The 24,842-nt window shown below is 42.7% G+C and overlaps 2 protein-coding genes across 2 annotated transcripts in view; one reads left to right on the forward strand and one right to left on the reverse strand.

The window, feature by feature from the left end:
• Window positions 1–1,825, reverse strand: part of rtn1a (reticulon 1a) — a 47,206-nt gene extending 45,381 nt beyond the window's left edge. The window contains exon 1 of the mRNA XM_021584949.3: window positions 1,300–1,825. Coding sequence (XP_021440624.3) covers window positions 1,300–1,519 — 220 coding nt within the window. The 5' untranslated portion in view covers window positions 1,520–1,825. The remainder of the gene's footprint in view (window positions 1–1,299) is intronic.
• Window positions 1,826–2,161: 336 nt separating this feature from the next.
• Window positions 2,162–23,960, forward strand: lrrc9 (leucine rich repeat containing 9). Its single transcript, XM_021584948.3, has 33 exons — window positions 2,162–2,408; window positions 2,718–2,785; window positions 2,880–3,098; window positions 3,343–3,483; window positions 3,596–3,659; window positions 3,751–3,821; window positions 4,608–4,790; window positions 5,231–5,386; window positions 5,486–5,694; window positions 10,943–11,074; window positions 11,300–11,479; window positions 11,686–11,803; window positions 11,898–12,033; window positions 12,212–12,352; window positions 12,486–12,610; window positions 12,728–12,916; window positions 13,045–13,164; window positions 13,275–13,466; window positions 13,572–13,697; window positions 13,872–14,012; window positions 14,165–14,342; window positions 14,540–14,760; window positions 14,908–15,030; window positions 15,130–15,260; window positions 15,398–15,506; window positions 15,668–15,807; window positions 16,316–16,452; window positions 18,885–19,102; window positions 19,892–19,960; window positions 21,051–21,176; window positions 22,096–22,279; window positions 22,564–22,723; window positions 22,860–23,960. Exons 2-33 carry the CDS (start codon window positions 2,729–2,731, stop codon window positions 22,897–22,899), a joined length of 4,536 nt encoding a protein of 1,511 aa, XP_021440623.3. The 5' UTR covers window positions 2,162–2,408; window positions 2,718–2,728; the 3' UTR covers window positions 22,900–23,960.
• Window positions 23,961–24,842: the final 882 nt, after the last annotated feature.

Below are 24,842 nucleotides of genomic sequence, written 5' to 3' on the forward strand. Positions count from 1 at the left end.
AGTCTATTCTTGTTCTGAGAAATTAAGGCTATTCCATGCCAGAAATTTCCAAGAAACTGAAGATCTCATACAACGCTGTGTACTACTCCCTTCACAGAACAGCTCAAACTGTCTCTAACCAGAATAGAAAGAGGAGTGGGAGGCCCCGGTGCACAACTGAGCAAGAGGACAAGTACATTAGAGTGTCTAGTTTGAGAAACAGACGCCTCACAAGTCCTCAACTGGCAGCTTCATTAAATAGTACCCGCAAAACACCAGTCACAATGTCAACAATGAAGAAGCGACTCTGGGATGCTGGCCTAAACTGTTGTCCTGAAGTTTATTGCTTCAGGACAAGTTTTCAGCTGTGCTAACATAATTGCAAAAGGGTTTTCTAATGATCAATTAGCCTTTTATAATGATAAACTTCGATCAGCTAACACAACATGCCATTGGAACATAGGAGTGATGGTTTCTGATAATGGGCCTCTGTTTGCCTATGTAGATATTCCATAAAAATTGACAAAAATTATATTTTCTTTAAATAACAAGGACATTTCTATGTGACCCCAAACTTTTGAACGGTAGGGTGTATGTATACATTACAGTATAATATATATATATATATATATATATATACATTACATATGGTGTATACATTTAACGTTTTGATTTTTGACAATAGTTTTCTCAGTGATATGGAGGATAAGGTCATTATGCTACCAAAACAATAACGATAAGCGATGCGTGTTAATGTTCAGAGCATAGTGGCTCTTAACAAAACTCGCCTTCGTCCAATGACTCTTATGTGTAATGTACTGGAACTGAGTCATGATCAAGGGCTAGGCCCATGGCTAGGTCACAGCCGGACTGTTGTTTGCTGTCTTCTCTTAGTTTGTTCTGTTGACCTGTTTCTCTAAGACATTTCAATGTTATGTAGACCTAGATTTCATAGTCCATAAACGGTTTTGAATTGTATTTTATCCAAGTTCAAATTCTGTTATATTCTGTAGTTACCCACTAATAGGAAATCGATTCCATTATTTGCACTTAAGTACATTTCCCAGCCAAACCCATGACTGGTGTAGATTCGATCTACTAAACTTTTCACTCCGTGAGAAAGTACAGAATGTCTGGTACACTGCGATGACGAAGGTTGCATCTCAGACATGTTACACCCCAAAAAATAGGTATTTGTGATAGCATCGTCTGCTATGAGAAATGTGAACAGACTCGTTTAAATTACGCACGATGTATATCTATATAAAACAAGTGTTGTCTATAAGTGATCAGATAAATGTTATTGATAAACCGCTTTACCTGTAGATGTAGTTTCCATAGCAACGGGAGGCCTTTTCCCATCGTCCTCAAATTGATGGAATTTTTCCAGGTCGCACGTCTCCTCCCTGGTTTTCGGTTTTAAATCTTCACGTAGCTCATCAAACCGGGGTGGGGTGCTTCCAAACAGGCCATTTCTTTCATAATCGTCCCCAAACCATTTCCCTTCCGAACCTAGTTCGTCGCTGGGCTTCGAAGACATGCTTTTAGGGAGAGGTTGCGCGAGAGATAACAGCCACAAGCTGTAACGCGGGCTACACAATGGATAGTGGGTTGGTCAAACGAATAAAACAGGAAAATGTGCTATGAAGGCCGACTGCCTTTACAAATGTATACTTAAACTGTAAAATTATAATTGCTACGCGGTACAGCCCGAGAGCACAAGTGAGCGAGGTTGATTGTTTTAGTTCAGCGCTTCAAAGCTGACGTCATCGTATTAGCTTATTATGGTTGGCACTTATTTGGGGCAGAGTAACATTCTGTTAACTGTTTCAGCATGACTAATATTAAAGTGTTTGAATATACAATGGAAGTCAATGCAGTATGTTTCCAAGAGTACGCATAAAATAACTTGAGCATATTGAAGCATCTTTCAAGCGTATCATGTTTGAAATGCTTAAAACCATATCACAATAATAACGCAAATTGTAATATTCCTGTACCATGTTATGTTTGAACATACGACAGTTTTTTGTTAAACGTTTTCACGTTAGTAGATGCAAGTAATTTCACTCATGCAAATATCCAATTGAGGACCATTTCTTTGTTCTGTTCGTGCCAGTTCGTGCTCAAATGAATTGCACTGTAGCGCCCTCGTGTGGTGATGATCAAAAGTACGAGGAAAAAGTTCAGATGACTCCTGAGCAACAGGGACGCACTTCCCTAGATACGGGTTGATGACAAACCTTGCTGGGGCATGCTAGCTACAGGTGCAAAATGTCTACCATATAAACACGCTAAAATTATATTTTTGTTTTCATAAAGAGAATAGCTGCAATGACAGATGTCCAAAACTGGTATTCGATTAACTTAGTGGTCTGAGCAGACAGTGTCCGTGACAGTGAACTAATGTGCAGGCTGCAACTTCGAATGTAAGTACATTTGCATTAGCTGACGTTACAGTTAGCTTAGCTAGAGCTAACGTAGCTAGCTAGTAAACTAATTATTGAGTGACACAAATCACGTATTCTTGCTATTTGTACTTATATTAAATGTTTTCTATCTCTTATCTGTCCTCAAATTTTAGCTAACGGTACATTTTATGATTTTTTTCAGATGCTTGTTTACTGATAGATAATATTACCCCAGACAACCCCCTAAAGCCCCCGAACCAAGACCAGTTAAGTTTAGCAATGATCCTTATTTTAGCATGACATAATTAACAATTGCCTATATTTCAGCACAGAACAACATGATACAGAGTGAAAAGCAAAGACATAATGGTGATGAGGAGGTTGTCAAAGAACTGGTGAGTGTAATTTTGTGTCAACCAGATACTTATGATTAAAACTAGTGTCATTTTCTGTTTGGCTTGTGGAGACACTTTTTTTGTACCTCAACAGTGTATTGCCAATGGGGTGTCTTATGAGAAGATACCCCAGGAAGGTAGCAGCATCACAGCCCTGGAGGTGTTCTTCTCAGGTTATCCTCGTATGGTTGGCCTCTCCCTTTTTCCAAGGCTGTGCCAGCTCACATTGGTAGGCCAGAGTATCAGTCACATCAAGGGCCTTGAGTCCTGTCCCCTGCTTCGGGAGTTCTGGGTGGTGGAATGCCAGCTGACAGTAAGATCCAGGTTTCTCTTCATTCCTTCATGCTGACATCTTGGAGATGTGTGTAAAGTTTTCATCTAAAGAGTATCTAAAACAGAATTATATTGACCATCAAAACTGAGCATCTTTGATTTCTCAATTCAGAGTAGACTGCAAAATAACTGTATCTAGCTAGGATTTGCATCTTTGTCTTTAATACCAACAATACTTATTTTTTTTTTTGGGGGGGGGGGGGTATTTATTTTCATTATTGTAGGACATTTCTGGACTTCAGAATTGCCATCAGTTACAGAAGCTGTACCTCTATGACAATCAGATCAGTAAGATTGAGAATTTGGAGTCACTTGTCAATCTACAGGTGCTGTGGCTTAACAATAACTTCATCACTCACATAGAGGTATGGATGCATTTCTGTGTCATGTAATGCACCTCATAATCTGTATAGATTGGTTTTCTTGAAATCTGCATTTTTTTTAGATGTCTCATCCTTTCTTCATACCTGTTTAAAGGGATTAAACAGACTTCAAAAGCTGAGAGAGCTGAATCTAGCTGACAATAACATTGAGAAGATAGGTGAGTTGAAGGTTCATCTCCAATGGCTATAAACTTGACAGATTACATCTTTGATGTATTTATAATGATAATTATTCAATCTGTTTCACAGGACACAGTCTTGATCCTAATATCAGCATTGAAAATCTGAATTTATCTGGGAACAAGATCTGCTCTTTTAAGGTAAGAACATTTTTTGCACCTTCTCAATCTAATATCTGACTACCACCTTTGCATATGGTGAATTACAGGCTTGCTTTTCAGTCGAATATCTTGATTGCCTAATTTAGAGTAGATTCTATATATGATAATTCATTCAAACCTTTATTCTAGTCAACAATGTAGAATTCAGTCACCCAACAAAGGATTGGGTATTATTTTTGATTGGCCGTCAGTCTCGATAGTTTCCTATTACCCCGGTCTCTTTGGTTTTGAAAGAACTGATTACAGCAATTCCCTGTATTTTATCTATGTCGAAGGCCTATTGCTACAGCAGTACAGAAATATCTGCTGATTTTAACTGTTGCACAATTCATCTGAAGCTTACCATCTTTGCTATTTTGATATGACATTTCTCCTTTAGTTGAACTATGCAGGGTTAAAGTGAGATTCCCACAAAATTATGCATGAAATTGTGTAAAAAAAATGAATGTTTTACCATATTCTTACAACATACAGTATACAGAATGTCAGGTATGGCTTGAGTTTGGGTGAAGGAACAGTTGGTCCTCTATGATCTACCCTGAAACCTCAGAGAAATCCCCCCACCAGCAAACAAGTAGAAATCCAATCATCTCATCAATCAATTATGTTAATGTGATCCATTAAGGAGATTCCCTCCTCACAGATATACAGCATCAAAACCATTAGTGGGGTTGAGTGCCAATCAGGGTTGTGCATGCTTCAGTTTAGTGTTTTTAAATGTGTCCCTCTTAAGCATCAACATCATGTTATCGTGTTGTGTAACAGGAGCTGACCCTCCTGGCCCCATTGACCTGTCTGAGAGTGTTGGGACTGAAGGACCCCCAGTCAAGTCCCACTCCAGTATGTCTGCTGTGTAACTATGCCACCCACGTGCTCTACCACATGCCAGGCCTCCAGCGGCTTGACACCTACGACGTCTCCAGCAAGCATTTGAAGGACGCTGCCGAGGTACAGGTCAATAGTCCCAAGGGTCAGCCTTCGTAACTGTTGTCACTGTGCAGGCTCCAGGGCTGTGATAGCATAGAATTAGCAATTAGAATACTAGAATGGACATTAATTGTCTTATAACAGTATTAAAGATCAGCCATTTTGGTAAAGAAGTAGAATTTCTCCCTGACCAAAATGTTTGCCATTATCACACCATTCTGGAACTTTAAGGGTTTATGACATAACCCCTCTAGTAATTTAATAGGATCTTAATGTCTGATACTCTCTACTACTGAGAGATTAAAGCATATGTTTAATAAGTCGTCCCTGAACTCTGATAATGAATGTATTTTTCCGGTGTTGCTTTTTTTCTAATCTTCTTGTAATTACAGTCTAATGAACTATGGTATAATAAAGGGGTTCCATTGCATACAGTACATTGTAACATCTGTTCATTCCAGTCCACTGTGATTAAGAAGATGATGTACTACAACATGCGTGTGCGGACAGCCCAGAGGAACCTGGCAGAGACCCAGGCCAATCTGCTGGAGAACAAGAGGAATCTCTTACAGCTGCCAGAGGACCGCATCAGAGCTCTCAATTATGCCCTCAAAAACGTCCGTACAACACTATGCCCTCAACAATGGACTTTTGATGCATATGTCATACATTTACAGTGGTGCTTAATATGACTATTGTGTTGGTGTTTTGAGCAGCTGGAGTGTGAGCTGTCGGAGGTGCAGGCCATGTGCAGGAAGTCGGCCCGTACCTGGGAGGATGGACTGTCACCGCTGAGTGAGGGCTCAGGGGACCGCAGTGACACCCTTGCTGACATCACCCGCGACCCCGGCCTGGAACACAAGATCCTCTCCAAGCTGGACACCCTGAAGGAGAGGTTGCAATTTTGGAACAGGAAGCTGGAGGAGTGAGTTCATGTACATTAATAAAGGGATTAGACCTCTAAGAGAGATTCAAATCTAAAATCAAATTATATTTGTCAAATGCGTCGAATACAACAGGTATAGTAGACCTTACCGTATAATGCTTACTTACAAGCCCTCAACCAACAATGCAGTTTTAAGAAAATAGAGTTAAGAAGATATTTATTAAATAAATTCAAGTAAAAAAAATCATAATAATAAATAACACTATAAAATAACAATAATGAGGCTATATACAGAGGGTACCGGTACCGAGTCAGTGAGCGGGGTACAGGTTAGTCAAAATCATGTGTACATGCAGGTAGAGGTAAAGTCACTATGCATGGATGGGGGGGTCAATGTAAATAGTCCAGGTGGCCATTTGATTAATTGTTCAGCGGTAGTAGAGAGAACAGCCTATGACTTGGGTGACTGGAGTCTTTGTCAATTTTTTGGACCTTCCTCTGACACCGCAGGAAGCTTAACCCCAGTGATGTACTGGGCTGTTAGCAGTTGATATTACTCTTCAATAACACAAACCCCAAAGCAAATCAGGGGGAGAAAAATAGGTTTATTCAAAGAGGACAAATCATAGATGTTATGCCGAGAGATAAGATGTTCATTCTTCACTGTCCTCAGTGATTCTCTCCACAGAACAAAGGAGACAGGATGTAATTTATAACCCAACCCTAGCTTGTGGTTGACCAATTAGAATTCCTTGCAATCAAACTTGGCCAATGGCCAAATAACAAGTATCCTATTTCAGGCTCAATGTATAAACAATTTGGACCAATGAGAACTTGCCATGTAGCTATGAGTTCCAGACTGAAATTCCTCCCATGTCTATGACCCCTTGATCATTAATCCCCTTTTACAGAAAAAAACTTGCAATGAGTGACATGTATCCATCGTGATCCATTGATCGTTAGTACTCTATTGACTTTTAGTCCTCTTGACCTTTAGTCCTCTGTGTTGTGTATTTATCTTCTAAATATCCATACATATATACTTCAAATGAATTTTTAGAAAACATGAAAAAATAGATAGTATAAAAAACATTAGCAGTAAACATAAAATCATTCACATTAAACAGCTTGTATTTCTATAAAACACAAAGGGCATATTTTACTTGCTGTTACAATAAGACATATTTTTTATAACTTTGTTTTAAAACTACGTATTAACAGATGTAATGATGATGTCTCACGATTCCTACCACATCATGTATTTGGAGGAAACTCACACAAAAAAAATATTGTCTGCAAGACAATAATATTCAATCGTCCTATTGGCAAGGTAATCATTCACAAAGTCCTTTAAAAGTGACCAGCTCTTCCACACTGGTATCAGTCCCAGATACAGTGCATTGCAAAATTATTGGCGTTTTTCTTATTTTACTGCATTACAACCTGTAATTTAAATGGATTTATATTTGGATATCATATAATGGACATACACAAAATAGTCAAAATTGGTGAAGTGAAATGAAAAAAATAACTTGTTTAAAAAATAAAAAAAATTCAATGGAAAAGTGGTGCGTGCATACAGTTGAAGTCTGAAGTTTACATACACTTAGGTTGGAGTCATTAAAACTCGTCTTTCAACCACTCCACAAATTTCTTGTTAACAAACTATAGTTCTGGCAAGTCGGTTAGGACATCTATTTTGTGCATGACAAGTAATTTTTCCAACAGACAGATTATTTTTATTAGTTTACAGACAGATTATTTCACTTATAATTCACTGTATCACAATTCCAGCGAGTCAGAAGTTTACATACACTAAGTTGACTGCCTTTAAACAGCTTGGAAACTTCCAGAAAATGATGTCATGGCTTTAGAAGATTCTGATTCTGACATCATTTGAGTCAATTGGAGGTGTACCTGTGGATGTATTTCAAGGCCTACCTTCAAACTCAGTGCCTCTTTGCTTGACATCATGGGAAAATCAAAAGAAATCAGCCAAGACCTCAAAAAAAAATTGGAGACCTCCACAAGTCTGGTTCATCCTTGGGAGCAATTTCCAAACGCCTGAAGGTACCACGTTCATCTGTACAAACAATAGTACGCAAGTATAAACACCATGGGACCACGCAGCCGTAATACCGCTCAGGAAGGAGACGCGTTCTGTCTCCTAGAGATGAACGTACTTTGATGCAAAAAGTGCAAATCAATGCCAGAACAACAGCAAAGGACCTTGTGAAGATGCTGGAGGAAACCGGTACAAAAGTATCTATATCCACAGTAAAACGAGTCCTATGTCAACATAACCTGAAAGGCCGCTCAGCAAGGAAGAAGCCACTGCTCCAAAACCGCCATAAAAAAGCCAGACTACGGTTTGCAACTGCACATGGGGACAAAGATCGTACTTTTTGGAGAAATGTCCTCTGGTCTGATGAAACAAAAATAGAACTGTTTGGCCATAATGACCATCGTTATGTTTGGAGGAAAAAGGGGGAAGAACACCATCCCAACCGTGAAGCAAGGGGGTGGCAGCATCATGTTGTGGGAGTGCTTTGCTGCAGGAGGGTCTGGTGCACATCACAAAATAGATAGCTTCATGAGAAAGGAAAATTATGTAGATATATTGAAGCAACATCTCAAGACATCAGTCAGGAAGTTAAAGCTTGGTCTCAAATAGGTATTCCGAATGGACGATGACCCCAAGCATACTTCCAAAGTTGTGGCAAAAGGGCTTAAGGACATCAAAGTCAAGGTATTGGAGTGGCCATCACAAAGCCCTGACCTCAATCCTATAGAACATTTGTGGGCAGAACTGAAAAAGCATGTGCGAGTGAGGAGGCCTACAAACCTGACTCAGTTACACCAGCTCTGTCAGGAGGAATGGGCCAAAATTCACCCAACTTATTGTGGGAAGCTTGTGGAAGGCTACCCGAAACGTTTGACCCAAGTTAAACAATTTAAAGGCAATGCTACCAAATACTAATTGAGTGTATGTAAGCTTCTGACCCACTGGAAATGTGATGAAAGAAATACAAGCTGAAATAAATAATTCTCTCTACTATTATTCTGACATTTCACATTCTTAAAATAAAGTGGTGATCCTAACTTTTTACTAGGATTAAATGTTTAAATGTATTTAGCTAAGGTGAATGTAAACTTCCGTCTTCAACTGTACATGTAGGTAAAGTTATTAAAGTGACTATGCATAGATAATAACAGAGTAGCAGCAGCGTAGAATATGCAAATAGTCTGGGTAGCCATTTGATTAGATGTTCAGAAGTCTAGGTAGGCGAATGTTCCCTAATGTTTCTCTGTCAAGGTAGGCAAATAATTACAATTTAGCAAATTAACACTGGAGTGATAAATGATCAAATGGTCATGTGCAGGTAGAGATACTGGTGTGCAAGAGCAGAAAGCAGAAAAGTAAATAAATAAATGGGGATGAGGTAGGTAAATTGGGTGGGCTATTTACTGATGGACTATGTACAGCTGCAGCGATCGGTTAGCTGCTCAGATAGCAGATGTTTAAAGTTGGTGAGGGAGATAAAAGTCTCCAACTTAACGATTTTTGCAATTCGTTCCAGTCACAGGCAGCAGAGAACTGGAAGGAAAGGCGACCAAATGAGGTGTTGGCTTTGGGGATGGTCAGTGAGATACACCTGCTGGAGCGCGTGCTACGGGTGGGTGTTGCCATCGTGACCAGTGAACTGAGATAAGGCGGAGCTTTACCTAGCATGGATTTGTAGATGACCTGGAGCCAGTGGGTCTGGCGACGAATATGTAGCGAGGACCAGCCGACTAGAGCATACAGGTCGCAGCGGTGGGTGGTATAAGGTGCTTTAGTAACAAAACGGATGGCACTGTAATAAACTGCATCCAGTTTGCTGAGTAGAGTATTGGAAGCTATTTTGTAGAGGACATCGCCGAGTCGAGGATCGGTAGGATAGTCAGTTTTACTAGGGTAAGTTTGGCGGCATAAGTGAAGGAGGCTTTGTTGCGGAATAGAAAGCCGACTCTAGATTTGATTTTAGATTGGAGATGTTTGATATGAGTCTGTGGGGACGACGTCGTTGATGCATTTATTGATGAAGCCGGTGACTGAGGTGGTATACTCCTTAATGCCATTTGATGGATCCCGGAACATATTCCAGTCTGAGCTAGCAAAACAGATCTGTAGTGTAGCGTCCTCGTCATCTGACCACTTCCGTATTGAGCGAGTCACTGGTATTTCCTGCTTTCATTTTTGCTTGTAAGCAGGAATCAGGAGGATAGAATTGTGTGGAGTAGAGGTGGTCTAGAGTTTTTTTCCTCTTGTTGCACATGTGACATGCTGGTAGAAATGAGGTAAAACGGATTTAAGTTTCCCTGCATTAAAGTCCCCGGCTACTAGGAGCGCCTCTTCTGTATGAGCATTTTCTTGTTTGCTTATGGCTTTATACAGCTTGTTGAGAGCGGTCTTAGTACCAGCGTTGGTTTGTGGTGGTAAATAGACGGCTATGAAAAATATAGATGAAAACTCTATTGGTAGATAGTGCGGTCTACAGCTTATCATGAGGTACTCTACCTCAGGCGAGCATATACCTTGGGACTACCTTAATATTAGACATTGTGCACCAGCTGTTATTGACAAATAGACGCACACCCCCACCCCTCGTCATACCAGACGTAGCTGCTCTGTCCTGCCGATGCACGGAAAACCAAGCCAACTGTACGTTATACAGTTCAGCTACGACTCGGTGAAACATAAGATATTACAGTTTTTAATGTTCCGTTGGTCGGATAGTCTTGCATGGAGCTCATCCAGTTTATTTTCCAGTGATTGCACGTTGGCTAATAGAACGGATGGTAGATGCGGGTTACACACTCGGCAACTAATTTTCACTAGACACCCTCATCTCCGCCCCCTGTATTTCCTTATTGTCTTCATGCGAATGACGGGGATTTGGGCCTTGTCGGGGAGCAACATTATATCCTTCGCGTCAGCTCATTAAATAAAAAATCTTTGTTCAGTTCGAGGTGAGTAATCGCTGTTCTGATATCCAGAAGCTCTTTACGGTCATAAGAGACGGTAGCATCAACATTAAGTACAAAAAAAATTACAAACAATATGAAAAAACACAAAATAGCAATTGTTTTGTAAAACGGTGCCATTCTGAGAATTTCTAAATTTCTTTGAGTTTAGAAGGGCTCAATACAGTCTCATTTGGCATTCTTGTTTATATGTAAGCTTTCTATTGGCACTAAGATTATGAAGCGTGAAAAGGAGATTGTTTTTATCTTGTTTTTGCAGGATTGAGTCCTGGTACCAGCGGGACTTGGCCCAAGCCACCAAAAGGAACGAGATGATGGTCTACTTTCTGCTGATGGAGCTTGAGACAGTGGGGAATATTCGGTTTGAAGAGGGCTGCTCCACAGACCCCTGGTACAAATGATCTCCTTTTCAATAACAGTGACATTAGCCAGGGTACCTGCAGGGAAATTACTTATGTGATCATATAGTACTAGATCATGATATGTTTCATCCAAGTCTTCTGCGGACTGATCTGTCTTGAGTTTACCTCATTTGTGTTGGTGATTTGTGTAGATGATTATGTCGGTGATTTGCAGCATTTAGCTATTGAGTCCACTGTTTTCTCTCTCCCAACAGGTTCACTTCCTGTTATGACCTCCTGCTCTCCCGGTTCTGTGCGTGGGACTACAAGGCTCATGGCATCACTGGCATCAAGATCAACCGTATCATCCGCATCCATAACCGTTCGCTGCGGCTTCGTTTCGAGGACAAGCTTCATACCCTGTTGGCCAGCGAAGAGTCCACAATGTTCTCACAGTGAGTTCCCATGATGAGACTGTTAAATCTTAAAATGGCAACTCTTTCTTCTACACGCAGCGTTCCTTTTCTCTATGATATTCACCTCAGCTCCTCAGTATTATGTCTATGTCTGATATTACACAGAAATAGTTGATAACAGACCACATAACCTGAAATATTTTGACAGTATTTACATTTGTCTGACTGCAGTTCCATCTGTGCAGGAATTACAAACGCTGGCTGGAGTACCTGTTCTATGTGTCTGATCCTGAAAGAACCAGTGAGAAGAATGAGATGTTACACATTCCAGAGGACGGCTTTAAAACAGCAGATATGTATAAGGTACACATATTGCTTATTCAGACTGTACACTATGCCTGAGATTGTGTCATTGTTTTAGTTCTTGACACTGTCGTGTGTCTTGTGTCTGTGTTAGGCCCTGGGCAGAGAGAGAGCTGTACCCTTGTCTAACAGCCTGAGTGTGACGGACAGCCCCAGGATTGAGTACACACAGCGACAGGCCAACCAAGGCACCTCCAAGCAGAGCATAGACCCTCTTCTTTTCAGACATGGTCTGTATGGTCCTATTTCATCCTTTCACACACTTCAATTACTTTGTATTGCTAATGAAACCTTGAGGATATAAATCAGGACAAAAATGTAAATGTACAAATTATATTTTTTTGCTTTAAATGAACCTGTGTCAGAGAAACTGAAATTGAATTATTCAAACTCTCCTCCTGTTTCAAGGTCAGCTCATAGTGTCCAAAGTGTTCCTGGGCCGCAGCTTCCCCATCCATGAAGGGGATTCAGTGGACGCCCTCAACTACCCCAAAGCTCACTCTGTTTACCGCAATGTGAGCCCAGAGCAGGTCCATAAGACAAATGGAGGTAATGTCACAACTGTTACTTTTCAGAACAACCAGTTTTTTACTGGTGACAGTGGAATGGAAACAACCAGCAAAAGTCAACATTCTTCTATTCCATCTTATTGTTGACCAACCTGAGACTTTTATCCAAATAGAGAGGCCTTGCTCCTCCAATATCCACAGTGGCTGTGACTGCAGTCTGAGACAGAGTCAGTGGTTTGTATTTGACCGTGAGCTTGTCCTGCCGGAGTACCTCATCGACTTTGAGTATATCACGCAGGTAGGAAAAAGTATACCCTGTTTGTCTTTCAATGTTCCAATTTTTGTAAACCCACCAAACAAGTGCTGATATTCACCAACCGTTTGTCCTCACCACTATGATGTTCCCTCCTCTCAGGACCGAGCCCAGCCTGCATTCCCAGAGCCCAGCAGCAGAGGCACAGACAACCCCCCTCCCAACGATATCAACCTGGACGAAGAGACTCTAAACATGGAGCCCATGCTCAAACCGCGGCCCAAGCTGCTGTGCCTGGACGAGAAGACTTTACTCAATGTAGCCAGGGCCAACGTCCTCAGTCAGATTACAGTAAGGGTTGAGGCCTCTGAGTGAGGGACTAACACATAATGGTACTTTAGCCCACTAGGTTTAGCACTGATATCCTCTCTGTACTGTGCTGGTGCCCCACTTTCATCTTTCTTCTTCCCTGGTCAAAGGTGTTGAATCTCCATGGCAACAGCCTGAGTAAACTGAAGGAGATCTCTCGTCTGACAGCCCTGCGCCGCCTGACTATCAGCTTCAATGAGTTTACACAACTAGATGACATCTCCCACATGGTGCGTTCTGACGGGTGGGGCGTTTAGGTCGACCAATCTTCATGAATCATTTTCAACTTAGTCCTACATACAGCAAATAGGTTCCCTAATGTTTCTCTGTGTTCCTCCAGCCCAACTTGGAGTTTGTGGACGCCAGCTACAACCACCTGCTGACCCTGGAGGGGCTGAGGGGGCTGGGGCGTCTCAATCAACTGGACCTGCGCTGGAACCAGCTGACCCGCGCTAGAGAGGAGACGGCTGTGCTCCGGAAACATGCCCCCACCCTGCTGAGACTGGACACCCGCCACAACCCCTGGCATAGGGTAAAACCACACACACTAACACCAGCTTTAACATTGGTCTAGTCTAGTGTCCATATAGTAAGACCATAAGACACTGTGCTAATGAAAGTGATGTGTTTGTCCCAGCCTGAGGCGGTAAGGATGACGGTTCTGGGACGTCTGATTAGCCTTACACACCTGGATGACATGCTGGTGACAGAGGAAGAGGCAGGCGCTGCTGTTCAGATGGCTGCAGGCTCCAGAATCAGCCAGGTAAGAGTTAGACAAGAGAATCACTCTCTCTTCTTAGTTCATGATTTGCCAGATAGGTTGAATACTTTAATGTAAGTGAGCTACCTTTGCTGTTACATGCTGCATGACAAAGTTTGGTCTACCGTCTGTGTTGAGAGTAGTAATTCCTCAGTCTGATTCACACTCTGGCTACAGGCATCTCTGCTGGCCCACTCCCGGACGGACAGTGAGCGTCCCCGCAGTCTCAGCCTGCTCTCTGCAGCCCAGCTCCTGGATCAACTCAGCCCCTCGCCCTGGGACATCACTGGAGACCTAGAGCAAGGCTGGACCACCAAGGTGAAACAAACACTAATATACACAATACTGGAGTCCAGGAACAATAAAGATGTACTCGTTTCAGCTTGTAGTTTATGGGTTCTCTCCTGGTGCTTCATCTAGGGTACAAGTGCAGTCTGTTTACTTAACAGTGACCTCTGAACTCTGAGCAGATCACAGCCCTTAACCTTGACAGCCAGAGGCTCTCCAGGCTCACCAACCTGGACAAACTGGTCAACCTGCGCTGGGCCTCCTTCAATGACAACAACATCTCTAAAGTGGAGGGTCTGGACAACTGCCAGCATCTAGAGGAGCTGTCCCTCAACGACAACTGCATCTCTAGGCTCGACGGTCAGTCCTAATCTCAATGGTCACCACATGACAAATTATTAAGTGTTGTCATATATATTTTAACACAATAGAAAACCCTTGGCACTCTTGGTTCAGAATGCACTAGGTCTATTCAAGGAAGAGAAAACAATTTGGTATTGACAAGGGAATCATGTCCATCATGTATGAGATATCCTTCCCTATCTTTGTCCTCTCAGGTGTGTCCAAACTGCACCAGCTCACTAAGCTCAGTGTGAATGGGAACCAGCTGTCCTGTCTGGATGGCACTGTCCTGGACCGGATGCCCAACCTCCACTTCTTGTCTGTGGAGAACAACTGCATTGGCTCCCTGAACGGGGTGCATAGGGCCCGCTCACTATTCGAGCTGTACATAGGCAACAACATCATCACCTCCACACGAGACATCTACCACCTAAAGGTGAGCTGACCTCACACAGCCAAGCATGATAACATACTGTACACCAACCCACAGGATACATAAAAGCTGTTTTTTATACACTGTTACTAATAGTCAATGTGTAAATTAAAATAAAGTAAGATCATTGTTTTTTACATTTTTTTCTAGGCTTTGACAAACTTAATCATTCTGGATCTGTATGGTAATCCTTTAGTGGAGAAACTGGAAAGCTACAGGATTTATGTGGTGTTCCATCTACCCTCTCTAAAGGCACTGGATGGGGTTGCAGTGGTATGTTTACGTCATAATCAAAGGGAGCTATTCGTTTAGAGATAAATAAAATTGAGCTGAATTGAGATGAAACAGAAGTGACGTCATTGTGATCCACAGGAAATGACAGAGTGTGAGAACGCCAAGGATGTGTTTGGTGGACGCCTGACCCCTGACATGGTGGCAGAGAAACTGGGACACTCCAACTATTCTGACGTCGTTGATCTCAACCTGCAGTCCAGTGCTATCAGGTCATTGAGCATAGTGTATTGTAGTTCAGCTACTACTGTGTAGTAGTTCATCACAGTATTTCAGTCACCTTTTAGATGAGTAGAAGAGACAGTAAAAGAAAGAGTGAGTGTGTATAAACTGTGCCCTTTCTCCCCAGTATGGTGGACCTGGCCCCAGCAGACCTGTTCCACAACATGCGTAGTGTCAACCTGGAGCACAACAACCTCACCTCCTTCAGTGGCCTTGTCTACCTGCCCAACATCAAGGTGGGCCTGCCAAATTATTGTTACCAACCGGCCAAACTTTTCCGACCATTCTAAAATGTAATCTGTGCCATATATTTTACATTTATAAGTTGCACTGTCAGGTTTTTTTAAAACCATCAACAATAAAAAAATAAAAAAATTTTTTATTTTCTTCCATGTAGGCACTATGTTTGAACTATAACCACATAGAATCCATCCTGCCCAGGCAGAAGGCCCAAGCCCCCCTGACTAACAGACAGATTCTCTATCACAAGGTGAACTCCAGTGGCTATGGCCAGCAGGGCTCATCAAAAGGCAGCAGGTACCAGCAGTACAGATAAAAGTATAATATTTGAACATGGCATTGAAATGTATTACTTTTAAACCTAGTTTGTGAGGTGTAAATGTACAATTCATGAATAGATTAAAAAAATTCTGTCTTCTCAGTATACTGTGTGGTTGGCAAAAGACTCATTTCATGTCTTTGTTGCAATGGACTAGAGTATATTTTTCTACTTTCAGCCACTTGGGGGCAGCACGAAGCTGTTGAAGTGACAAAGATTTTAGGCTTCTGTTAGCTGCTCTCGGAAAAGCACAAATCTCCCTTTTCACTGATACTATTGAAAAAGACCAGAGGAGAGTTTACACAAAGTAAAAGGTTTAAAATGTGAAGGGGTTGGGGGGGGGTCAGGCTTTTGTGTGGTTTGCCTTGAGTTGCTGTGCACCTGAGGTCTGGCCTTCTAAATGAGGCACTAGGGAGAGAAGTTGCAGTGCATTCAGTCAGAGTGGCAGCTAAAGCTCAGAGTGCCCATTCTTTCCCTCTCTTTCAGGGAAGTGGGTCCTGTGGACAGCCTAGAGCCACTAATGAGCAGCCTGGAGGTGCTGCATTTGAGCCACAATGGCATCTCAAATATGGCCAATCTGCAGCTCAGCAGGCTCACAAATCTCAAAGCACTCTTCCTCCAAGGTACAGTAACAGCTTCCTTCAGGTTTCAAAGCTGATGAAAAGTACAGCTCAGTAACAGACGAGGCTCTCTCAGACCTGCCCAGGTGGAGATGGTGCAACAAGAATAGGAACGAAATGGGCATGGCAATGAGTCACAGGAAAACAGTGCCTTTTTCTGTCTGCCATTGTTTGCATTTGATTATTGTTTTCTTCAGTTGAGTGACTGTCTGATCCTAATCCCACCCTGGGTGTTTGTTTATAATCCTGTCAAGACAGCTTTGTACACTGCACAGACCACACTCACTATACACACGGATTCAGGGCAGGAGATGCACCTTTTCCAGTTCCTCTTTAAAATGGCATTCTGTAGTTGCTACATACATTTTTGTACTTTTCAATTATAGATATACAGTGGGGCAAAAAAGTATTTAGTCAGCCACCAATTGTGCAAGTTCTCCCACTTAAAAAGATGAGGCCTGTAATTTTCATCATGGGTACACGTCAATCATGACAGACAACATGAGAAAATAAAAAAAATCCAGAAAATCGCATTGTAGGATTTTTAATGAATTTATTTGCAAATTATGGTGGAAAATAAGTATTTGGTCACCTACAAACAAGCAAGATTTCTGGCTCTCACAGACCTGTAACTTCTTCTTTAAGAGGCTCCTCTGTCCTCCACTCGTTACCTGTATTAATGGCACCTGTTTGAACTTGTTATCAATATAAAAGACACCTGTCCACAACCTCAAACAGTCAAACTCCAAACTCCACTATGGCCAAGACCAAAGAGCTGTCAAAGGACACCAGAAACAAAATTGTAGACCTGCACCAGGCTGGGAAGACTGGTAAGCAGCTTGGTTTGAAGAAATCTACTGTGGGAGCAATTATTAGGAAATCGAAGACATACAAGACCACTGATAATCTCCCTCGATCTGGGGCTCCACGCAAGATCTCACCCCTGAAGTTTGCTAGAGAGCATTTGGATGATCCAGAAGAAGATTGGGAGAATGTCATATGGTCAGATGAAACCAAAATATAACTTTTTGGTAAAAACTCAACTCGTCGTGTTTGGAGGACAAAGAATGCTGAGTTGCATCCAAAGAACACCATACCTACTGTGAAGCATGGGGGTGGAAACATCATGCTTTGGGGCTGTTTTTCTGCAAAGGGACCAGGACGACTGATCCGTGTAAAGGAAAAAATGAATGGGGCCATGTATCATGAGATTTTGAGTGAAAACCTCCTTCCATCAGCAAGGGCATTGCATATGAAACGTGGCTGGGTCTTTCAGCATGACAATGATCCCAAACACACCGCCCGGGCAACGAAGGAGTGGCTTCGTAAGAAGCATTTCAAGGTCCTGGAGTGGCCTAGCCAGTCTCCAGATCTCAACCCCATAGAAAATCTTTGGAGGGAGTTGAAAGTCTGTGTTACCCAGCAACAGCCCCAAAACATCACTGCTCTAGAGGAGATCTGCATGGAGGAATGGGCCAAAATACCAGCAACAGTGTGTGAAAACCTTGTGAAGACTTACAGAAAACGTTTGACGTCTGTCATTGCCAACAAAGGGTATATAACAAAGTATTGAGATAAACTTTTTTTTTTTTTTTTTTTAACCAGGCAAGTCAGTTAAGAACAAATTCTTATTTTCAATGACGGCCTGGGAACAGTGGGTTAACTGCCTGTTCAGGGGCAGAACGACAGATTTGTACCTTGTCAGCTTGGGGGTTTGAACTCACAACCTTCTGGTTACTAGTCCAACGCTCTAACCACTAGGCTACCCTGCCGCCCCAGCATTGACCAAATACTTATTTTCCACCATAATTTGCAAATAAATTCATTAAAAATCCTACAATGTGATTTTCTGGATTTTTTTTCTTCTCATTTTGTCTGTCATAGTTGAAGTGTACCTATGATGAAAATTACAGGCCTCTCTTATCTTTTTAAGTGGGAGAACTTGCACAATTGGTGGCTGACTAAATACTTTTTTCCCCCACTGTATACCTACCTATAACTTATAAATGCCTCATTAGCTTTGTTCAACTGTCGTTACCTATCAGAACCCAAAATATAAGCTTGTTTTATTCCATTGTTTGTAAACGATGTAATTGTAAACACACTGTATAGCCCCAAAATATGGTTAAAACTATTATTTTAATCGCATGGATGGTCAGTCCTATCGATAGCTCTGTCTATGAATTAGAGAGTGGTTACATTGCTCAAGCCCCATCCTTCAGCAGTTTACCAAAAACAGTGGCGGGGTGTTCGCTCTGTTGTTGTTTCAACTGCAGATTTCCCCTTTAAGTGTCTGAGTGAATTTCAGAGTTAATGATTGAAATTCACAGTGTGGTCATTTGTAATGATGCCGCCCAGTCAAATCATATTGGTAACAGGGGTAGCTGTAGTCATGTAATTACCTACTGATTTAATATCTTACCTTCTCCTCTCAGGTAATGAGATCAGCCAGGTGGAGGGCTTGGAGGGTCTGCATCAGCTCCGGGAGCTGGTCTTGGACCGGAACCGGATCAAGGCCCTGGGGGAGAACTCCTTTTTTGGTCAGGCTTTTCTGCTGGAGCTGCACCTGGCAGAGAACCGCCTACGGGAACTTAACCACCTCCAACCCCTTACCGAGCTGAGGAGGCTGTTCCTGGGCATGAACAAACTACAGGTACCCCTCCTCCAGCAGTCCTCCAGTGTCCTGCAACTGCAAGTTATTGTCCTTTCTGGCAATACTGAGCCTTTCATATGCATTCATATACTGTAATGAGGAATTGATTCATTCACAGTGTGGAAATGTCCACCAAGTTCAAAGTCAAACTCCCTGTACAGCAGTTACTGAATTATGGTGATGCACTCATCATGTGCAAAGCATTTGGCATCTAAAATGTGTTTTATTTTGATCTACAGTGTATTCTAGGGGGTGAAAATATAGTCCCATAATTATAGACCGTTACCACCCCCGCTGTGGCGTGTGTGTGGGAGTAGCTAGTATTAAGGAGAATCGACATTGACTGAAGGTCAGGGTTATACATATGAGGACAGAGAGGAACAATCAAGGCAACGTGTAATCAGTGTCTCAGCCTACATCTCATTCTCACCCCAGGCGGGTGATTTGTGTTTTGTCTCAAAATAAATTCTCCAATTGCTTCTTTTTCTTCCTTAATCTTTTCATGTTTTCAATTAATGGAGGTCTGTGTGAGTCATAGCCCCGCTCAGTCACGTTCCGTGGGGGAGAGAGACGCCCCCGCTCCCCTTTTGCATACCTAAACTCTCATGAGATTAATGAAAGATCACACATGTAATCTCTCCCATGAGCTGCCCCGCTCCTCTCTCACAGCTTCAAAATGTGGATGAGGTTTGGCACTAATGGATTGGGGAGGGGTTAAATTCATGCTGCTATGAAGTGAGTAGGCCAGACAGTATAATATCTCTTATCTCTCCTTTCTATTCCCTGTAGGACATCTCAGAGCTGGACAAGCTAGAAGTCCTTCCCTCCCTGATTGAGCTGTCAGTTGTAGGGAATCCTGTGAGTATCTATTTGTTTGTTTTTTACCAATGTCGGTTACAACCTTGTATGTCTACCGGAAGCTACATTTACTACAATCAAGCAAGGGCTAAGTGAATTGTATTACCCCCATGACAGTATGAAAATTGTCAAATTATGCCCATTATGGGTCTCCTTCACTTGCATTTCAGTGTGTGTTCATTTTGTCTGAAAAGCCCCTGAGTTCTGTGCGCAATGGAAATCCAAGAGACCAAACATGGCTGCTCTTATTTAGAGGCCAGAGGACACTTCAAATATGTGTACTGAGACACAGACTCTCTCTCACACACACACACACACACACACACATACACACACACCACCTCATTTACACGCTCACCCAAATTCTCACACACAAGCTCACAGATTCACTTTTACAAAACACACACTCAGTGCAACTCTATAGTTATAAATTAAGTGATTACATGATGGACCATCTGCTGTGCCTCAAACTGGCCTGCATCAGAGACAAATCCGCTGACCAAATCGCAGGGCCGTTATCAGACACTATTGGCCTGGGTTCAGCACCCATCTGGAGCCCATGGATCAGAGCTCTTATTGCCCAGTGCAGAGGGCTTGCCATCCATGGAGGCCTTCTCAGCTGGGCCAGCCTGTTTACCCCACAGCCCCCACCCCCCCGTCCCATCCCTTCCCCCATGGGGCTTAATCCTGCCAGGGTGGAGAGTCAGCAGCCGCTCCAGAGACAATACCTCCTGCTGTCAGCTGTATGAAATCACTGCTGCACCCATGTGCCCTGGCCAGACCATCTCTCCTCTCTTCTCCTTCTCTTCTGTTCAGTTTTCCCTCCTGTATGGACTGACAGGGCTCTGACCGGAGAGGATGGCTTTGTCCCCTGTGAAGGGGGAGCAGAGGGTTCCATCAGCTGGACCGGGGAGAAGGGTAGGGCTAATGGGGCCGGCATAGGAGATGATGAGAGTGTGGTCTCTGAGGGTGGTGATTTCAGAGAACTGTTGGACTCACAAACAGACCCATGCCAGTTTAGTCCTTATAGGACAGCCTTGCAGCCTTCACTCCGAGGTCCTAAATGAGTAAATGTTTTCTGTTGTCCCAGGTGGCCCGGCGATCCCTCCATAGGCCGGCAGTGGTACTACGCCTCTCCAGACTGCAGGTTCTGGATGGGGTGATGGTCACCCTGGAGGAGAGGACCAGGGCTGAGCTACTCTGCACAGAGGTCCAGGTGAGAGTTATTGTACTGCCTTTGTGTATCACCTGGTTGGTAAGAGCTTTGTCTTCTTACCTGCATCTTCTCCTGCGACCACTGCAGCTATCTCCATGCCCTTATGAGACTGACCTAAAAAGCCACAAAGGCCTAATTTCTGTTAAAGGCCAGATAACTGGCCATATCATGTCAACTGCAATGCAACTTGAACTCAAACAGCGTACAGAAAAACAACAACCAAACAGCAACTACCAAAAAACAAGGATCAAACTTCCAGTTTGTCTCCCTGATTTGATCTGCACATAACAAGAGATGGGGGCAGTAATGCTCCTCCAGTGCTGAATTAAAAGCAGCCTAAGCCAGCTCAGTTCATCCTGCTGATTAGATGAAATGTGCACGGCCGATAATGCACCAATGGATTTGCCCCCCTATTAGCTGGGTCAACCCGGCCCCCTGTGCTCGTTAAGAGAGTATTTGGGAGCGAGAGAGAGAGGGGGATCCTGGGTTTTCTCATTAAAAACATAAATTCAAAACCCTCTTCCTGCTCTTGACCCCCATCCCTTTCGTTTCAGGCTTATGCCTGCTCTCACCCAGCTCTTTTTTTGTTTTCATTCAACAGTTATTATTATTGAGTGATCATTATCATTCTCTAATTAGATTTTTACACGTGATAAAAGACAATAGAAATTTGGCCAGCCATACTAACGTGGGTGTAGCAGAGACTAGCTATGGAGGGTGTAGTGAGGCAGGAAGCATAGATGGGAGCCAATGCAGGACATATTAATTAGTGAGGTCAGAGAGTTGAGACAGTGTTGCTAACGTGTCCCCAGGTGCACTTATTATGGACACCCATTAATATCACCTGACTCAAAGTAGCTTTATGTAGGCTGTATATCTCCTTTTGTGGTATTCACTGTCTTTCCCTTTCTCCCCACAGTGCCCAATGGCTCATGGATCCGGCATGGATATGAACCTGCCTGGCCTGCTTCCCCTCATGTCCCGGACTGCCCCTCTGCGGGGGACCAGTCTGAGTGGAGGACTGCAGCTGCAGCACTTCCTGGGTCATGAGATCCTGATGCCCTGCAACTTGGATGAAGCACTGCCCCATGACACGCCCAAACGTTAGTTAGCACTCCCTCGTATATGTCACACACACGGCACATCTGCACAGTACATCATGATATCCTCATCAATATTAATGAAATACCAACATTAGAATCTAAGTGTCTGGTTATGGGGAACACACATGTATCATTCACCTCCATGATGGGCAGAGCTGTTAACCAACACAGAGAGCATACGTCTTTCTCTTTTTGGCTATGCTATGGGACTCAGGCTTGGTTATACACTCATTAGGGTCAGAGATACCACTTTATCCACACAACTGTGTTAATTCCCATCTCAGACAAGAAGCAAAAACACAGCAGCGCTGCCCACCACGCCCGCAGTGCCCAGGCAGAGATGACCTTTAGGCAGATCAGAGGAATGGCAGGTACCCTGCCATCCACCGGCCTCCTTCCTAACGGGTACAGGGTCCTGATTACCAACCTCGAGCAGGACAGCAGGTGGGTAAAGCCCTAAACTCAGACCCTTGGGTTGTAGTGAGTAAACCTAGTTTGGTCTTGAGGTCAGATGTCCGTCTTCTAGAGCGGAGGATACCCTGTATAAAACCCTACCTGAATGCTTGTGTTTCTTTTACAGATACCAGAGTGGTGGTGCTCCTAAACCCCCACCCATGTAGCACCCCAGGGGTTTGGGCAGAGGAATGGGAGACACTACTGTGGGCACGAGGAAGTAGAGAAATGGGAGGATCCTGATACTCCTGTGTGGGTCATTGCACACATGCAGAGTAAGAGTGGGAAGTATTGTTCAGCTGAATTCGGTTCACTTCCGGTCCATAGACTGTAGATTAGTGAACTGCGGATAACCCCCTTTCCTTTAGTTTGTCTGTTTATAAATGTACACTGAACAAAAATATAAACTCAACATGTAAAGTGTTGGTCCCATGTTTCATGAGCTGAAATGTTCCATATGGACAAAAAGCTTGTTTCTCTCAAATGTTGTGCACAAATTTGTTTACATCCCTGTTGGTGAGCATTTGTCCTTTGCCAAGATAATCCATCCACCTGACACCTGTGGCATATCAAGAAGCTGATTAAACAGCATGATCATTACACAAGTGCACCTTGTGCTCGGGACAATAAAAGGCCACTCTAAAATGTGTAGTTTTGTCACACAACACAATGCCACAGATGTCTCAAGTTTCTAGGGAGCGTGCAATTGGCAAGCTGACTGCAGGAATGTCCACCAGAGCTGTTGCCAGATAATTTAATGTTTATTTCTCTACCATAAGCCACCTCCACTGTTATTTTCGAGAATTTGGCAGTACTTTCAACAGGCCTCACAACCACAGACCACGTGTATGGCATCGTGTGAGCGGTTTGCTGATATCAACGTTGTGAACATAGTGCCGCATGGTGGGGTTATGGTATGGGCAGTCTTAAGCTACGGACAACAAACACAATTGCATTTAATCGATAGCAAAATCCTGAGGCCCATTGTGAGGCCCTTTTTTTTTTTAAAGGTTTCTGTGACCAATTCCCAGTCATGTGAAATTGAAAGATTAGGGCATAATGAATGTATTTCAATTAACTGATTTCCTCATATGAACTGTAAGTCAGTAAAATCTTTGAAATTGTTGCATGTTGCATTAACATTTTTGTTCAGTATATTTACTTTTGTGACATATAATGTGAAACATGAACTGCTGTATGCTTTGTCAAAATATATGTGATGTCGATACTTTACGTTTTTTGTCTTTTCATTTTCACAAACACGTTCAGGGCCAGTGAGCTGATGATACTTGAAAAGAGCTACATGTGCAGTTGAAGTTGGAAGTTTACATACACTTAGTTTGGAGTCATTATAACTTGTTTTTCAACCACTACACAAATTTCTTGTTAACAAACTATAGTTTTGGCAAGTCGGTTAGGACATCTACTTTGTGCATGACACAAGTAATTTTTCCAACAATTGTTTACAGACAGATTATTTCACTTATAATTCACTGTATCACATTTCCAGTGGGTCAGAAGTTTACATACACTAAGTTGACTGCCTTTAAACAGCTTGGAAAATTCCAGAAAATGAAGTCATGGCTTTAGAAGCTTCTGATAGGCTAATTGACATAATTTGAGTCAATTGGAGGTGTACCCGTGGATGTATTTCAAGGCCTACCTTCAAACTCAGTGCCTCTTTGCTTGACAAGGGAAAATCAAAAGAAATCAGTCAGACCTCAGAAAATAAATTGTAGACCTCCACAAGTCTGGTTCATCCAGAAATTTCCAAATGCCTGAAGGTACCATGTTCATCTGTACAAACAATAGTACACAAGTATAAACACCATGGGACCAAGCAGCCGTCATACCGCTCAGGAAGGAGACGCATTCTGTCTCCTAAAGATGAACGTACTTTGTTGTGAAAAGTGTAAATCAATCCCAGAACAACAGCAAAGGACCTTGTGAAGATGCTGGAGGAAACGGGTACAAAAGTATCTATATCCACAGTAAAACAAGTCCTATATTCACACAACCTGAAAGGCCGCTCAGCAAGGAAGAAGCCACTGCTCCAAAACTCCCATAAAAAAGCCAGACTACAGTTTGCAACTGCATATGGAGACAAAGA

Source organism: Oncorhynchus mykiss, chromosome 25, assembly GCF_057628025.1.
Source record: "Oncorhynchus mykiss isolate SJ-2025 chromosome 25, ASM5762802v1, whole genome shotgun sequence".
In the NCBI taxonomy this organism is placed as follows: Eukaryota; Metazoa; Chordata; class Actinopteri; order Salmoniformes; family Salmonidae; genus Oncorhynchus; species Oncorhynchus mykiss.